Source organism: Podarcis gaigeae, assembly GCF_964106915.1.
Source record: "Podarcis gaigeae genome assembly, chromosome: 15".
Lineage (NCBI taxonomy): Eukaryota > Metazoa > Chordata > Lepidosauria > Squamata > Lacertidae > Podarcis > Podarcis gaigeae.
Genome location: NC_139692.1, coordinates 23,205,667 through 23,221,482, shown reverse-complemented (window position 1 = coordinate 23,221,482; position 15,816 = coordinate 23,205,667). Strand labels below are relative to the sequence as shown.

Genomic DNA, 15,816 nt, shown 5'->3' with positions numbered 1-15,816 from the left:
TTTTGTTTTCCGTTCCTGAGGTAAAAAAGTACCCCGTCAGAAGCTTCTCAAGGGGAGGATGGAGCTCTGAGGGGGAAGTTGGCCTAGGTGTTTTTTTTTTTTACCTCAGGTGTGTCAGCCTCAGCAGCAGGTTGATGTGACCAGCGTTCAGTAATCAAGGGCGCGCACATCTCACTTCATAAAAATTATTCACCACGTCATGGTTAAAAAACCCCCTCAAAAGCGTTTTTGTTTTTTAAAAAAGAGAAAACTATATATAGTGGTCTTCAACTGGTTGAGATCCACCTCTGACTGCCCACTTTCACATGGTCACTATAGATTTTATGATGGAATAGTTTATTGTTTCAATATTAATGGTCATAATACCAACCACAGGGAAATATTATATAGAACCTATATATATATATTAAAATATACCAAAAGTAATAATAATAACAGTACTCAAAAATGTTAATATACAAATGGTTAAAGGAAACTAATATATTAAAATCATCCCATTAAATACTTGCTGTTCACCATATTTACCTCAATAAAATTGCTCAGCTTTTGGGCAGCCGCTGCAAATCTCGCAGCTGTCCCAAATTAAACAACAGATATGTGATGTTCACTTGATCACCATCTGGTATCATGCTTAACAAATTCAGAATAAACTGTCCTTTGTTTAGAATGAAAAGAGCAGTAAAATAAATAATGATAAAAGATCTGCTGCTTGACCCACACATATGGTATAAGACTGGCTGTGCATGTACTATGCATTTGTTTTTTTTAAAAAAAGTTACTTTTTCACAAAAAAAGGGTTACAAATTTTTACATAAACCATAAGTTACTTTATCAATTGACTTCCCATCCTCCCCTTTCATGGTTTCTGTATCTACCCTCAAATGCTGTGTATTTTGCCTATAGTATTCAATACATTCAATTTAACCTAGTTATCTTAATATTTCACACTGTTGCTCATATTTCAAATGTATGGGGTATAAATAAATTTATTATTATTATTACTATTATTATTTCTGTGCAAGAGAGGAGGATGGGGCAGAAACCTAGAAGACCTCTGCCTCCAAAGCAACCCCATCAAGTCCAGGGATCAAGACTTCGATGATATGCACACCTATCTAGAAGTCAATCCTATCCTATTCTGAATAAAACCTTTTCAGGATTGCATTGCATTGCAATCTTTCCTAACTATGGCCACACACAGATTGACCCCACAGGAATGGGAAGAGATTCCTTCCAGACTTTTGGCATGATGCGGTTGCCCTAGTTAGTAGCACTGACACTTCCTCACTTGGAGCCAGGTGTCCTGTGAGAGAAGGGCATCAGCATGAAACTTTTGAAGTTTGCTGGGTCCTATAATAAAGCCATGGTTTTCTCAGTAGTGATGTATGGAAGTGAGAGCTGGACCATAAAGAAGGCTGATCGCCGAAGAATTGATGCTTTTGAATTATGGTGCTGGAGGAGACTCTGGAGAGTCTCATGGACTGCAAGAAGATGAAATGCATCCATTCTTAAGGAAATCAGCCGTGAATGCTCACTGGAAGGGCATATCGTGAAGCTGAGGCTCCAATACTTTGGCCATCTCATGAGAAGAGAAGACTCCCTGGAAAAGACCCTGATGTTGGGAAAGATGGAGGGCACAAGGAGAAGGGGACAACAGACGACGAGATGGTTGGACAGTGTTCTCGAAGCTACAAACATGAGTCTGACCAAACTGCGGGAGGCAGTGGAAGACAGGAGTGCCTGGCGTGCTCTGGTCCATGGGGTCACGAAGAGTCGGACATGACTAAACGACTAAACAACAACAAATAATAAAACCCTGTGTCTCCTACTTAGTTCTTTGAGAGAGCTGGTGTGCCGAGGAGAAAGCGGGTGTGTAGAGCAGCAATAGAGAACCTGTTGTCCCTTCAGATGTTACTGGACTACAATGCCTATGAGTCCCAGTCACCCAGCCAGCATAGCCTGCACAGTCACTTACGGACTCATTGTTAAAACCATGTTTATGGAAGACAATCTTACTCGGCTACGAGTGATCGCCAAAGAAGAAGAAGACGACACACTCCTCCCCCATCTTACCCCCTTTTGGGGAGGGGAATGGGTCTTCCAATTTTTACTACTTCTGCATACTTTGGAGATACACAGGATTTAACACACACACACACATACGAACACTGGGGTATAATTTTTTTGGGGGTGGGCAAAGTTGTTCAGTTAGTGTGTTTTTTTTTTTGGCCAAAGTTGTTGAACTTTTTTTTAGTTCTGCCCAAAGTTGATGATCTTTTTGGGCAAAATTGCAAAATAATAATAATAATCCGTTTTTGAGCTATTTTTGTGGGAAATCGGCAAAAACAGGACTTTTTTTTTTTGCTGATTTCCACCTGGACACTGCTGCCGACTGCAGTATTTCAGATATGTCTGCAAAATCCTGGACGTATGGCAACCCTAACAAACAGATAAAATAAGAATGTGGCAAAGAGAAAGCAGCTGAAGAGTGAGCAGGCACATAGGAAAAGGGAGAGGTTGAAAGAAAGAAAAAAGCAACGGTGCTTCACTGGGGAATTTATAGCAACATTTTGCTCTGCTTATTCTAATTTATTTGTGTACATAAATGTAACAGGTATTGGGCCTCCTTGTGAAGAAAGTGATTCTGGTGCAATTCTCACAATTTGGCAAATTTGGGCTAAAAAGGAAGTCTGTTGCAATATTTACACTAAATTTGTATTTATTCTACAGAAGTTCTGTTGTACTACACTTTTGAGGCACCAGAATAATTCTTCTGTATGTTACTTCCTTGTGCTAATGAGCCAAAGTGTGCCAAGCACAATGCCCCTTAAATGACATAATGATAATTGCTGAGGCTGTTGACGCAGCAAAATGTTGCTCATCTGTTATTCCCCATGACATCTAAAGCAATATCACTAAATAGCACAAAAACAGAGTCCGTGCTCTGTTTAGATAAGAAGTTAGGTCTGAATTGTGCCAGGCAAGCCTGTGCATGTTGATTCAGAAGATAGTTCCAGTGATTGCAATGCGGCTTACATCCAGGTAAAACTTGTATAGATCTACAGCGTTAATTGCCTTCTAGATTGTAGATAAGAAAATAATTAATTCACCCCCCAGTTAAGAAATCACTGTACTGCATGTGCTTCATGAATGCAAGGAGGCATACCCTGGAACAGTGACTCATGCAAACTCTCAGAGTTTGCCAGCCTCAGAGCTAGATTTTTTTAATTTTTTTTTGTAGAGACAGAACAGGTAATCTCTGAGGATGGGTATGTTGGGCTCTCAAGAACCTTTACTTACTTATTTCCTGTAGGGTGCTTGCAATTCACTTGTGGCACACCAGTATGCCCGAGGGCATAACTTGGACTTACTTTATTCGGGAAATGTTTTGTACCCTCTGATGAAAATAGGGACATCTCATTCCATAATGATAATTTTACTATTTATACCCCATATATCTTCCTGAGTTGCCCCAGTCACTCTGGGCAACTTCTAACATATATAAAAACATAATAAGACATTAAACATTTTAAAAAAAGCACCTTCCCTATACAGGATTGCTTTCAGATGGCTCGGAGGTCAGATAACTTCATACCCTCCAACATTAATCCAATGAAAATAGGACATCCTAAGGAAAAGTGGGACATCTTCTCTAAATCAGGGATGTCCATGGAAAATAGAGGTGTTTGGAGGGTCTGATGTTTTAAGATCTGGATTAATGATACTGCCATTTCCCCAACCATACTGAAGCTGCAATCGCATTTGCATTTGCAGTTGAATTCACTTCTAAGCAGACCTGCAAAGGATTGCATCATAAATGTTTACAGTTGTTAGATACTAGTCTGGAAGCTTGCTCAAAGACATACCCACATAATGTCTCTAATTATAATTCCAGTTTAGTTTAGGTTCAGTAACACAAAAGTAGGTAAATTTTAGTTAAGAGATGTCCTACGAGCAAGATATTCTAATGATTGTGTTTTGCATAACTGGTAAATTGACATCCAGACTAGTCTGTGTATGTTGCCTCTGTTTTATATAATTGTTGTATTAAGGTAACCAGCTAGCAGGATCAACTAAATTTTGCAGCTTGTGACCCACAATTATGGATCCCCAATGAGTCACGCCTGTCTTGGTTCCCAGAGCCCAAATGTGTGGTGCATGAACGGTTTCTTGAATTGTTCATGTTGATCCTTCCTCAGTTCATAATATGGATCCTGTTAAAAAATAATTGTTAGCCAGGGCTATAGGGGTAACAGTATATCTGAAGATATGTAAACAACCCTCAAAATTGTTCCTTCTATTCACTTACTTGTTTATGAATGCATTTTTTTTAAAATACTGGTGCATTATTACAGGGACTGGAAATGGCAAAGAGTAGCAGAGGAGTTGGGACTGCCCAGTAATATCAAAGCTAGGAATAGCTTCCATCCTGTGGCTGTAATTTGATAGTCTGACACAGATTTCTCAGATTTCTGAGGTGCTGAGCTGTAGCTATTGCAAAACACACAGCCTAGCAACACAGGTAAGTACAAACACCATTGCACATTTCACCCATACAAAAGAATACTTAGAGAACTATGCTTCCTGCTTTTTCACTGTTCAGAGCTTAAATCAAGTTTTGCTCTCTGGATACTTTCTAGGAACCCAGAACCCCAATTCCCTGTTTCTGGGGAGGTGATGAGTTTGCTTTCAGATGTGCTAATCTGTTAATCCTCATGGAAATGCTCATGGAAGACTTCACAACTTTTCTCAAGGTATAGTGTTTTAAGACTGGTGCTTTAGTTTGCAATTGTGGTGCTTTATTATTATTATTATTTATTACATATTTTCAAACCTGCATGTGAACTGCTCTGAAAGGAATTTTCCCTGAAAGGCATCTTAGAAATGCTGAAAATACACCAAAATAATAGCCAGCAGTCCACCTCTCTTAGTGTGTTCTTCTCACTGTATCCTACCTAACACACACACCAAAAAGGTGATGTGCAGAATCCATAGGGGAGTTCTCCCAGAATACAGTTAGTTTTAATTATTTCTGTGGCACATTTGTAGGAAGCATTTGCAGTGGCTTGTGCCCATGATTTCTTTCCCCAGGAGACTGGAAAGCGGTGATGAATTACAACTGGCTTTGAAGGACTTGTAAAATGGTTGATACAGGTTCATGAATGAGGATAGGTCTATAAAGATGATGATGATGATATTTTTGGCAATGGCAGGGTTAACCCACTGGCACCTGGATGCATTCTGTATATCTGCCTGGAAGGATCCTTCATGATAAGTGACCAGGGCTGGATTTAGGTTTGATGAGGCCCTAAGCTACTGAAGGTAATGGGGCCCTTTATATATCTAGCTGTCCTTTGTCAACAAATCGTTATTGTTTTTTCTGTTGAATATATGCTATATGGTAATTTATGGACCTAATAGGTATCTAAAACCATTTGCACATAACAAAATATGTATTTATCAAAGTAATTGTTGAACTGAAATACAATTAAGAGGAAGTATATTATAGTGAAATACAGTGGTGCCCCGCAAGACGAAGGCCTCGCAAGACGAAAAACCCGCTAGACGAAAGGGTTTTCCGTTTTGGAGGCGCTTCGCAAAACGAATTTCCCTATGGGCTTGCTTCGCAAGAAGAAAGCCCATAGGGCAATCTCCGGGGACCTCTTTTAAATGCTAGCGGTGGGGAGCAAAGCCTTTCCCCCCCGGCCTTCAGAAGAGGTCCAGGAAGGCCGGCGGGGGCCGAAAGGCTTTGCTCCCCACCGCCAGCATTTTAAAAGCAGTCCGGGATAGCAGGGAAGCGCTTCCCGCTATCCCGGATGGCTTTTGAAGGCAGGCGGCGGGGGGGGGAGCAAAGACTTTCGCCCCCCACCGGCCTTCAGAAGAGGTCCAGGACCTCTTCTGAAGGCCGGTGGGGGGCGAAAGTCTTTGTCCCCCCTGCCTGCCTTCCCGGGGGCTTTTAAATCGCCCCGGGACAGCGGATAATTCCTCCACTGTCCCGGGGCGATTTTAAAATGCTGGCGGGCAGCAGCGCTGCCGCCCGCCAGCATTTTAAGATCATCCGAGACAGCGGAGACTTCTCCGCTCCCGGGGCGATTTTAAAATGCTGGTGGGCGGCCCGCCAGCATTTTAAAATCGCCCCGGGAGCGGAGAAGTCTCCGCTGTCTGGGGTGATCTTAAAATGCTGGCGGGCGGCAGCGCTGCTGCCCGCGAAGCCTTCGCTGCCGCCCACCAGCATTTTAAAAACCCTGGGACAGCGGAGGACTTCTCCGCTGTCTGGGGTGATCTTAAAATGCTGGCGGGCGGCAGCGCTGCTGCCCGCCAGCATTTTAAAATCGCCCTGGGAAGTCTCCGCTGTCGCAGGGGCTTTTAAAATGCTGGGGGACCCGCCAGCATTTTAAGACCGCCCCGGGACAGCGGAGAAGTCTCCGCTGTCCCGGGAAGGCAGGGGGGGGGGAGCAAAGACTTTCGCCCCCCACCGGCCTTCAGAAGAGGTCGGGGGACAGACTGTCCCCGGACCTGGTCTGAAGGCGGTTTCCATAGGAACGCATTAATTGATTTTTAATGCATTCCTATGGGAAACCGTGCTTCGCAAGACGAAAAACTCGCAAGACGAAAAGACTTGCGGAACGAATTAATTTCGTCTTGCGAGGCACCACTGTACAATTAAGAAGAAGTATATTAAGAGTGAAATAATTCCTAAGTTCTAACTTAGAATGATTTTTTCTTCATAACAAACTTAATAATGCAAACACATTGGCATTTGGCAATAAGAAAGGTTCCTTTAGAAACAGAATTTACAAAGACTCATAATTTTTGGGTGGCCCCCAAGAGAGTGGGGCCCTAAGCTATAGCTTGTTTAGCTTATATGTAAATCTGGCACTGTAAGTGACCAATGTTCCTCTGTATCACACAGATTCAGAGACTTCACCTTTTGAAATTCACTTACAGAAAACCTTCACAAGGTGAACATGAAAAATCCAAGTAAGTAATAAAATACTTTCCCTTTGCATTGAAAGTTATTGAATTGCTTTTCCATAACAAATTCTGAATGTTTTTGCATGTTGAATATTGCTTTGATATGATCAGACTAGGATTTCTTATAAAATGACTTTCCCCACATCTGAAATGAATTGTTTTGCATAAATAAAGGTAAAGGTAAAGCGACCCCTGACCATTAGGTCCAGTTGTGGCCGACTCTGGGGTTGCGGCACTCATCTCGCTTTATTGGCCGAGGGAGCCGGCGTACAGCTTCCGGGTCATGTGGCCAGCATGACTAAGCTGCTTCTGGCGAAGCAGAGCAGCACACGGAAACGCTGTTTACCTTCCTGCCAGAGCGGTACCTATTTATCTACTTGCACTATGACGTGCTTTCGAACTGCTAGGTTGGCAGGAGCAGGGACTGAGCAACGGGAGCTCACTCTGTCGCGGGGATTTGAACCATCAACCTTCTGATCAGCAAGTCCTAGGCTCTGTGGTTTAACCCACAGCGCCACCCACGTCCCTTTGCATAAATAATATTCTGTAATGTGCCAGATTCACAAATGGTGCAGTCTGTGAGTGTACCCAGGGCAACTGCCCCCTAAATCAAGTAAATAAATAAAAATACTTAACTATCTGACCAATCGCATCAAGGATAGTTCGGTTCTCCCCCCCACCAAACAAAACTCCTACCCCCCCACAACATAAATCCAGGCTATGCCCATGGTGCAGTCCCTACACAGAAGTTAAGCCTCACTGAATTCAATGGGATGTTCTCAGAGGCAAGCATTTATTATTGTATGACAGCATAAGTGAGGCTGCTAAGTGAATAATTGTTGGTGGCAATAATGTGGAACAGCAAATAAGCTATTAGCATGATAAATAAGGGAATAGAAAATAAAGGATGATTCCCTACCCAATAAACACATAGGACACACCTAATGAACCCTGTCAGCAGAAGCCCTGTGCAAGAACATCTACTTGTGCAATGGGACTTCCCTCCTCTTTTCTCCCCCACTGCCCCAAATTGGCTCGCCTGGGTGTGGGTGTGGAGAACGCTTAGAACAGCTTGCAGGGAAAATGGGGATTGTTCCATCTGGCAAGCTGATACGCTTGTGCAGACATAATGTTTGTAATAGCACTACATTGAATTCCATCCATAACCAGGAGGCTATAGATGCTTTCAACCAAGTTTTATTCAGACCAGATCCATTAAAATTAATGGGACTAATTTAGTCATGTTTATTAATTTCAGTGGGCCTGATGTGAGTAAAATGTAATTGAATGCCAACCTATGCACACTGGGGTATATACAACTGTTACAAGAATAAAAAAAAAACTTTTAATGTATCAATAAAAACCCAAGTATCTTGGAACATAAGCAGTAACTGTCCAGATACTTTGTCATTCGTAAAGATTACAAATACAAAACCTTGCACTTTTAACTGAAGCAGTTAATGTATGCTAATGTACAAGTATGGCTCAACTGCTGAATTATCCAATTAATTCTGAGATTATGGCTTTGCGTTTGTTAATAATGCTTGCTGACCAGGGCTGTGTTGATTATTCATCTCGCCCATTAATTGTGCAAGAGCTTTGCACAGAGAGGCACAAACAGTTTATTGTCTTTCACAGCTCTCTGGATCAAGGCCAGTCTTTTCCCAGGGTTCCCAGACAAGAGCCTCTGTCAGACATGGAGAACTTCACTCACTCGTTGTCATTAGACCTATTCTTGGCAAAAGCAGCAAGAGATACATCTACTGATGTGGTCAAAAGTGCTGTGAAGGACTTTGCCGATGACTACCTCAACAGGGCTGCAATTTTCAATAGTATGGATGAAATAGTGACTGAAGTGGCCCATGCAGCTTTGCCAAAACTAGTGAGTAATATACTGGCCACCTCTCTCCCACATCTCCTCCTTCCTGCTCCCTGTGCAAAAGGAAATAAATGCAGAATTTCTCTGATGGTACTGTTTTACTGCTGGCTTAGATCCAAGAGGCACAACAAGAACTGGACCAAGAGGAATTGCTGGATGGGATCATCTTGTGTGTTGTTGAGGAGGAAGCCAATGCCTTAGTTCAGACTGTGCTTGATGAATATCATTCTGAAATGTTTAAACTGCAAAAGGGAGAGGTAAGCCTAGAACTTGTGCTCTGAGAATTTAAAAAGTACCTTGTCGGCTCAGAGCAAAGGTCTTTGGGAAGCCAGAAACAGGATATGAAGACAACTGATGCCCTCCAGTTTGTCTCCAGCCGAGAGTTACACTGCATGGAACATGGACTGTCCATTTTGCTGTCATGGATAATAATCATTTATTGACCTGCATTAATTTAATCATAAGCGATTACAATTATATCGAAACAGCCAAACTATTCTATCAGTTAAGCTAGCTGCGCTTAAGAGAAAACATGAAATAGACAACTGGAACTTTTTATATTTTTTGATGCTATTGAACTATTGGGGGTCTATATTCTAGATTATATTTTATATATTTGCATACCACTTAGTACTTAAGACAAGCTTTTTACAAAACAACAACATCTATATAAATTGCAAATAGTGACTTTGAGATGTATGTTACAATAGAAAACAGAACTACCATACTATGCAATTAAAATAATAAAGCCTCAAAAGACAAAAACATATCAGCTCCCAATATTGCCAACCAGCACAGCTGTAACATAGGAGTTGACTGGAGGGCACCAGCTTGGTGAAGGCTGCAGTATGGTATAGAGGTTAGACTAGGACCTATGAGATCCAGGTTCAAATCCCTACTCATCCATCTAAGTCACTTGGTAACCTTGAGCCAGTTACGATCTCTCAGTTTAACCTACACCACAGGAGCATTGTGAGAATAAAATGGGGATGAGGAAGAAATCCGTTTACACAGCCTTAGGCACCCTGGAGGAAGGGTGAGATAATGTATCAGAAGGTAAAATAAAATAAGTTGGGGGAGGGCAGAAGTTTGGGTCCCTGTGACAAAGCCCAGGATGCTCAGACTTGCCTTTCAAATGGGAAATTTAGCAAGTGACTACTGGTGGTTTTCTGGATATGCACAGTCCCCTTCACTTGCCATTGAGCTTTTTCTCCTTCCACTGCCATTTTCAAATTTTATATTAATTGCCATTAATAAAATGAACTTCATTACTTCTAATCATCCCACAAGAGCAGTGAGGGTTGCACGCTCCCTCCACTTGATGCACTGAAATGAGTTTGCCTCTCTCACCACCACTCTTCACTGTCTGTTCAGTGCCATTTCTCTTTGAGATTCATCTCACTATTAAGGCACATCATTCAGTCTGGACACTGTCCTTCACATTCTAATTACTTGGAGAAAGAAATAAAAAAGAAAGAAAAGATTGCTGTTATTGTCAGGCACAATGCAGAGACCTGTCTTCATTTATTTGCATATCAGGCAGGAGCACGTCAACCTCCCCTCTTCTGCCAAGGTAATCTCCACAAACAAGCATCTCTGCATGTACGTCAGCGAGGAGCTACACAAAATCACAATGCACTCTTCCTTATTAGAAACCAAATCCATTACAATGCATGCCAAGTTCCCTACAACACGACAGGGTGTAATCTATAAATCATATGCCACAAGTATTTATGCCGCCTGTCAGTTCTTATCCTTTAGTACCCAAGCAAAGCATTTTTCCTTTTACTGATTCTCAGCATCAAAGTGGCATTTTAAGACCTCTTTTGAAAAACAACAGCAACCACAAAGCATATCAAAACTCACCCTTTGGCCAGGCAGAGGTGTGAAGGTGAGGCATATTTCATAGCCACCCTATTTGAGATATGAACATGGCATCAGGAAAACTCTGATTTTGTACTGGAATACATTATTATTAACAACGAAGGGCTTATCCATACTTTCCAGGCACAGGTCAGTGCTTTCCCCATGAAAACATGCTCTTTAAAGCTGAATTGGAGCAAACACCAATTTGGGTTTTCTACGGATTGCTGTTTGCCTTGATTGAGCTTTAAAGAGTGGGTTTTCGTGGGGACAACTCCAGAGCAAAAGGGCACTTGGACATGGAGCTTTAAATCACGGACGGTGCCTGGAAAGAGCGGAGGAAAGGGAAGTGTGGATAAGCCTTATCTATAAAATCTATATATAGTGTTTCCTAAAAGAAAATACTTCTTCATGATCTGATCCAGGAGGGCTGTACTTGTGTTATTACAAGTTAACAATTTAGTACAATTGACTTCACTTGAATATTTTGCTCTTTTGGAATATGTTAGGAAGGTTGTGGCAAAAATAAAAGGGCAAGTAAAAGCAAGAAACACACAGCAGCAGTATAAACGGGTAGGAATAAAATAATCAGGAAGTAACTACTGATGAAGGGGGTATCCTGATTCTTGAAACTTAACACAGTTTTTTTTGTTGACTTCTTAGACTGCAACAGAAATTGCTTGAGATACCTCAAACTTCTTCACAAAACTGGAAGGTCTAATAAAACTTGGTGGTTTTTTTTTTTAAGAAAGAAGAGAAATCACACTTTGTGACATTTTTCAAGTTCAGTACTGCTTGGCACAATCCTGATTAAGGAAATCAGCAGTGCAGCCTCCAGAGACAATATTTCTCTGACCCTAAGGTCACCATACTTGAGGACAAAAAAGCTTTGGGGGATGGATAAAATATGAGGCTGCTGAATTAAAGCACATTAACAATTTGACCCTGCACTATATGATCTGCCATGGATCATTATCTCTTAAAATGTCAGAATATTTATACACTTTTAGATTGTCCATGAGAGGTAAGCCGAATCATTCCAAATCTGTCATGCACTTGCTCTCACTTGAAGAAATTGGTTGTAATGCAGCAAGTTAAGTATGTGTAACCATCTCAGTTAAATGCCATGTCACAGTTCAGTGTCTCATTAATACTAAAATACTTGTTATTCCCACTGATCTTGGTTGGATTTAGAGGCATCCAGTTTTTGCTGGATTGAACCTCTTATCTGAACTTTAGCTGGATACTGCTGCCACTTCCATAGGGGAATTGGTTTACCCCTTAAGTGGGCTGTGCTACATGTAGAGTTTGGGAATATATGTTCTTTCATTAATTCTCAGGAAGCAGATGTATTTATTTATTAATAAGATTTCTTGCCCATATTTCACTATAGGGTCCCAGGGCAGATTACAACAATATCATATTCAAGTATAAAAAAGATAAAACTGTTGCAAGAATAAAAACAAATAAAAACATATTTCATTATTGATCTTTTTAAAAAGAGAAACTAAGCTTGCTTTGTTTGCACACCTATAAGGGCAGCCACTGGAACTCTCTCTCCTTGAACACAATGAGAAACCTTAAGAAGCAGCTGCTGAAGAATGTTTTCTTTTTCTTTTAGAAATGTAATGGGGGTGTCTGTTTCTGTCTCCTCCCCTCCCAGGTTGCTGTGCTTGCCGCTAAACAACTTATTGATATATTTCTCCTGGAGCGTGTGATAGGGAAGATGAGTTTGCAGGGCCCAAGGTTTTCTGGGAAGGAGCACTCAAGTGCGATTTTAGATAGTGAGTATTGAACAGCTGGGGAGGGAGGGGAATGCCTGTAACTTTGGGGAAAGACATAATATCTTGGATTTATTTAACACTGGGGATCTAAGAAGCCTTTTGCAAACACTAAAGGGCTGGCGGAGATGGGAGCTTTGATTACATTTCCAAGGAAAGTTACTGTGGCATGAACAATGGTTGTCGGGCTTAAATATGACAGATACTAGGCATACCTACACTGCAGATTTAAAGTACCCTTAATATTCAGATGGTCAGGTGCATCTGCCACCAAGTGCAGGAGTCAGCCTTTGCATGTTACAGCAATGAGTAGTAGTGTGGCAAAAGTGGAATCCTGTAGGCAGCAGCTTCTGCATGCCACTCACTGGCCATGATCTGGGAGTCAGACGGAACTGAACAGTCAAATAGACCCTGCATGCTCAGACATTTTTCCTAGAACAAAATTCACAGATTTTTTTTTGGGGGGGGGGGGAGTATTTTTTTTTAATATCTAAAATATCTGCAATATATTCAGTAAACAACATTTTGGCAAGGCCAGTAAAAATTCTCAAAGAGGCTCTAGTTATTCATAAATTGTTGTAGCTCACTGGCAGCCAGTGCAATGCTTTCAGGTCTGGTGATAACGCATAGTCACATTCGGCTGCTCCCCTTACCAACGAAGCAGTTGCATTCTGCATGAATTGCAGCCTCTAGACCATCTTCAAGGCCAACCCTACAGAGTGCATCACAGTAAACCAAACAGGAAGTCATCAGAGCATGGACAACTGGCAGGAACGGCTATAGCTACCCATAGTGCTACACTCATACACTGTGCTATTTTTCTAAAAAAGGAAGTGCTGGAACTCACTATGAACACATCCTTTGTTCTCTTATAATGGCAATGGCGTCCACCCAAGAGGTGCCAGAACTGAGTTCGAGTGAGTTCCGGTTGAAAAAAAAGCCCTGCCCATACGGATGTAGTGTCCTACCAACATTTCTCAAGTGGATATCAATTATCCCTCAAGAAAATCCTTGCACACCAGTTTTATGGGGATATAGCCACATTGCTGTTATGGCTGATTTTTCTAGGGGCAGGAAGGATACAGTGCTATTTGGTGGGGGAAAGCTGTTACAGCAGGGCAGGGGCTTGATTGGAATCCTGATTAGAATTGCCTTCCCCATAACTGTTATTTGCATTGGGAGGAAAGTGCCCATTGGCACCTCACATTGCAAAAACAGGCACTCAGGTGAGGAGGGATTCCAACTGGGAAGATGGCAAGGAGAAAGAGTTAAAGCTGTTTTTTCCCCCTCATGCCAGAGTCCCAGCCTGGCTCCTCTCTGCCCCCTGCTATTTCAGGTTTGTTTGTTTTTAATCTATGGCCTTTTAAACTGTGTGTTACTAGTAGCTTTGTTACTGTGCTGTGTATTTGTGTGTTTTTCTATTGTAAACTGCCCTGTGATCCTTGGATGAAGAGCGGTATAGATATTTAATTAATAAATAATACTAAATATAAAAAAGAGAGAATTCCAAGCTCACCAGGGCAAACTGCATGACAAATGCCATGTCCAGTTTGGCCCTCAATCTTCCTTGCCTACCTTTTTCTTTCTAGATTTTATGTTCGATATTCTCCTTAAGCAGTTATTTAGCATTCAGCAGCAGCAGCGAGTTACCTCTGAAAACATCCCCCTGGGAGATTTCCATCTGAAAGCTTTTACCGAGGTGGTAAGTAGGCTCATATTTTAAAATGTTGATTGTTTTGGCTGCCTTTTATCTTTCCTGTACTGCAGTGTCCAGAGGAGCTTCACCCACCCTGCCTCCACCTCTACCAGAGCAGGCTCAGAGCTAATTAAGGGGAAAGGGTCGGATGTAACACACACACACACACACAGAGAGAGAGAGAGAGAGAGAGAGAGAGAGGGAGAGATTAGTCGAGAACTGCTTCATCATGGGCTGCTGGATTCCCCCTCCTTTGCTAATCATAGATTATTGCTCCTCCTAATATCTCTTTCCCTATTAAATATTCTGTTTAACCTTCACAGTGCTGAAGTTAAGTCAAATACTCCAGTGCATTAGTTGTCCTAAGTGCCTCAATGCAGCAATTGCCCTAAGTACATAGTGGTAGTGGGCTCCTTACACTCACATAACAGCAGCTTTGCATTCACAGTATCATATGTATCTGAGGTGGAGGATAAATCGAGGTCTTTGCCTTCCACACACATAGGCTGGTACAGAATGCTGCTGTATGTATTGTAAGTAAAACTATAATTTAAAAAGGCTTCCTCAAGGCAAGTGAGGAAATCCCATTTAAGTATGTGAAATTTACTTCCAAATGAATATGTAGATCTTTCTCAATACTTCCTACCTGATCATTTTTAACTGGAGATGGAACAGGGCACCATATTATGAAAGATTACCAAAGTCCGCCCCTGCTGTGGGAAACTTGCAAGCAAGATTTGAGAGCAACAGAACTCTCCCAACTTCTGTCCCTGGCAGCTGTTTTACAGAGACATACAGTACTGCCTTCAACGGTGGAGACAGATCATAGCCTTATCCTCCAAGAATTTGTCTAATCCTCTTTAAAAGCTATCCGAGTTGGTGGTCATCACTACAGCTTGTGGAAGCAAATTCCAGGTTAACTATGCATGGTGTGAAGAAGTATTTTCTTTTGCCTGTCCTAAACTATCCTTTCAGCCTTAGGGCACTTAAGCTAAAACGGGCTCCCCCTCTGCACTGCAAACCTAATTCTTTGTGTCCAGTTGTCACTGAATGCATAGACAACTGTGCTCCTTCAGTTGTTCCGACAACCTTTGAAATATAATCTGTTTGCAACATTCTGACAGTCTGGTCGCAGATCGTAACAGTCTTGTAATGCAGAAATCTAGAACCACTGGGTCTAGCTTATTTTTACAGAATAGTTTTACAGAATAGTTTTACAGAATAGGTAGTTACAGAATAACTATCATCAGATAGTTCCTAGGAGTTAGAGCACACATTTTCAGGGTTTCCACCCCTGAATTATTATTTTTTGTTTCCTTGCTGTATTAAACACAACTTCCATTATCCTCAGTAGATTCTTGCTTACCTTTAGCCACACATCAAACGTAGAGTTACCAGAAGGTGAATGGTGCAATTATTCTGGACCAAAGGCCGGTATATGATTTATTTATAAGGCTTATGAAAGTCGTAAAGTACCATTCTTGAGTCCTGAATATCAAAATCCTATAGCCACAGGAAGCATGCCTGTCCTGATACGTCCTTGAATGACCTTTCAAACGCCCATTACCTCTGGAGGCGCTTTGCCCTCCTAATTTGACGGAAGTGCTGTTTTTCAAGAAGTC

The 15,816-nt window shown here is 41.6% G+C and overlaps 1 protein-coding gene across 10 annotated transcripts in view; it reads left to right on the top strand.

Moving 5' to 3' along the window:
- The window catches only part of LOC310832360 (uncharacterized protein), a 42,904-nt gene that overhangs the window by 384 nt on the left and 26,704 nt on the right, over positions 1-15,816 (top strand). For 7 of the 10 annotated variants that reach the window (XR_014558246.1, XR_014558247.1, XM_083714117.1 and 4 more), the window contains exons 2-8: positions 4,356-4,522; positions 4,641-4,754; positions 6,914-6,981; positions 8,614-8,857; positions 8,968-9,111; positions 12,381-12,501; positions 14,088-14,200. Coding sequence is in view for 8 of the 10 variants with exons in the window: in XM_083714117.1 (XP_083570243.1) it covers positions 4,716-4,754; positions 6,914-6,981; positions 8,614-8,857; positions 8,968-9,111; positions 12,381-12,501; positions 14,088-14,200 (729 nt within the window). In the remaining 2 variants the exon portion in view is untranslated. Of the gene's footprint in view, positions 1-89; positions 110-3,660; positions 3,683-4,355; positions 4,523-4,640; positions 4,755-6,913; positions 6,982-8,613; positions 8,858-8,967; positions 9,112-12,380; positions 12,502-14,087; positions 14,201-15,816 lie in introns of those variants that run through there. The other 3 variants (XM_083714114.1, XM_083714115.1, XM_083714112.1) reach the window with 3 other exon arrangements.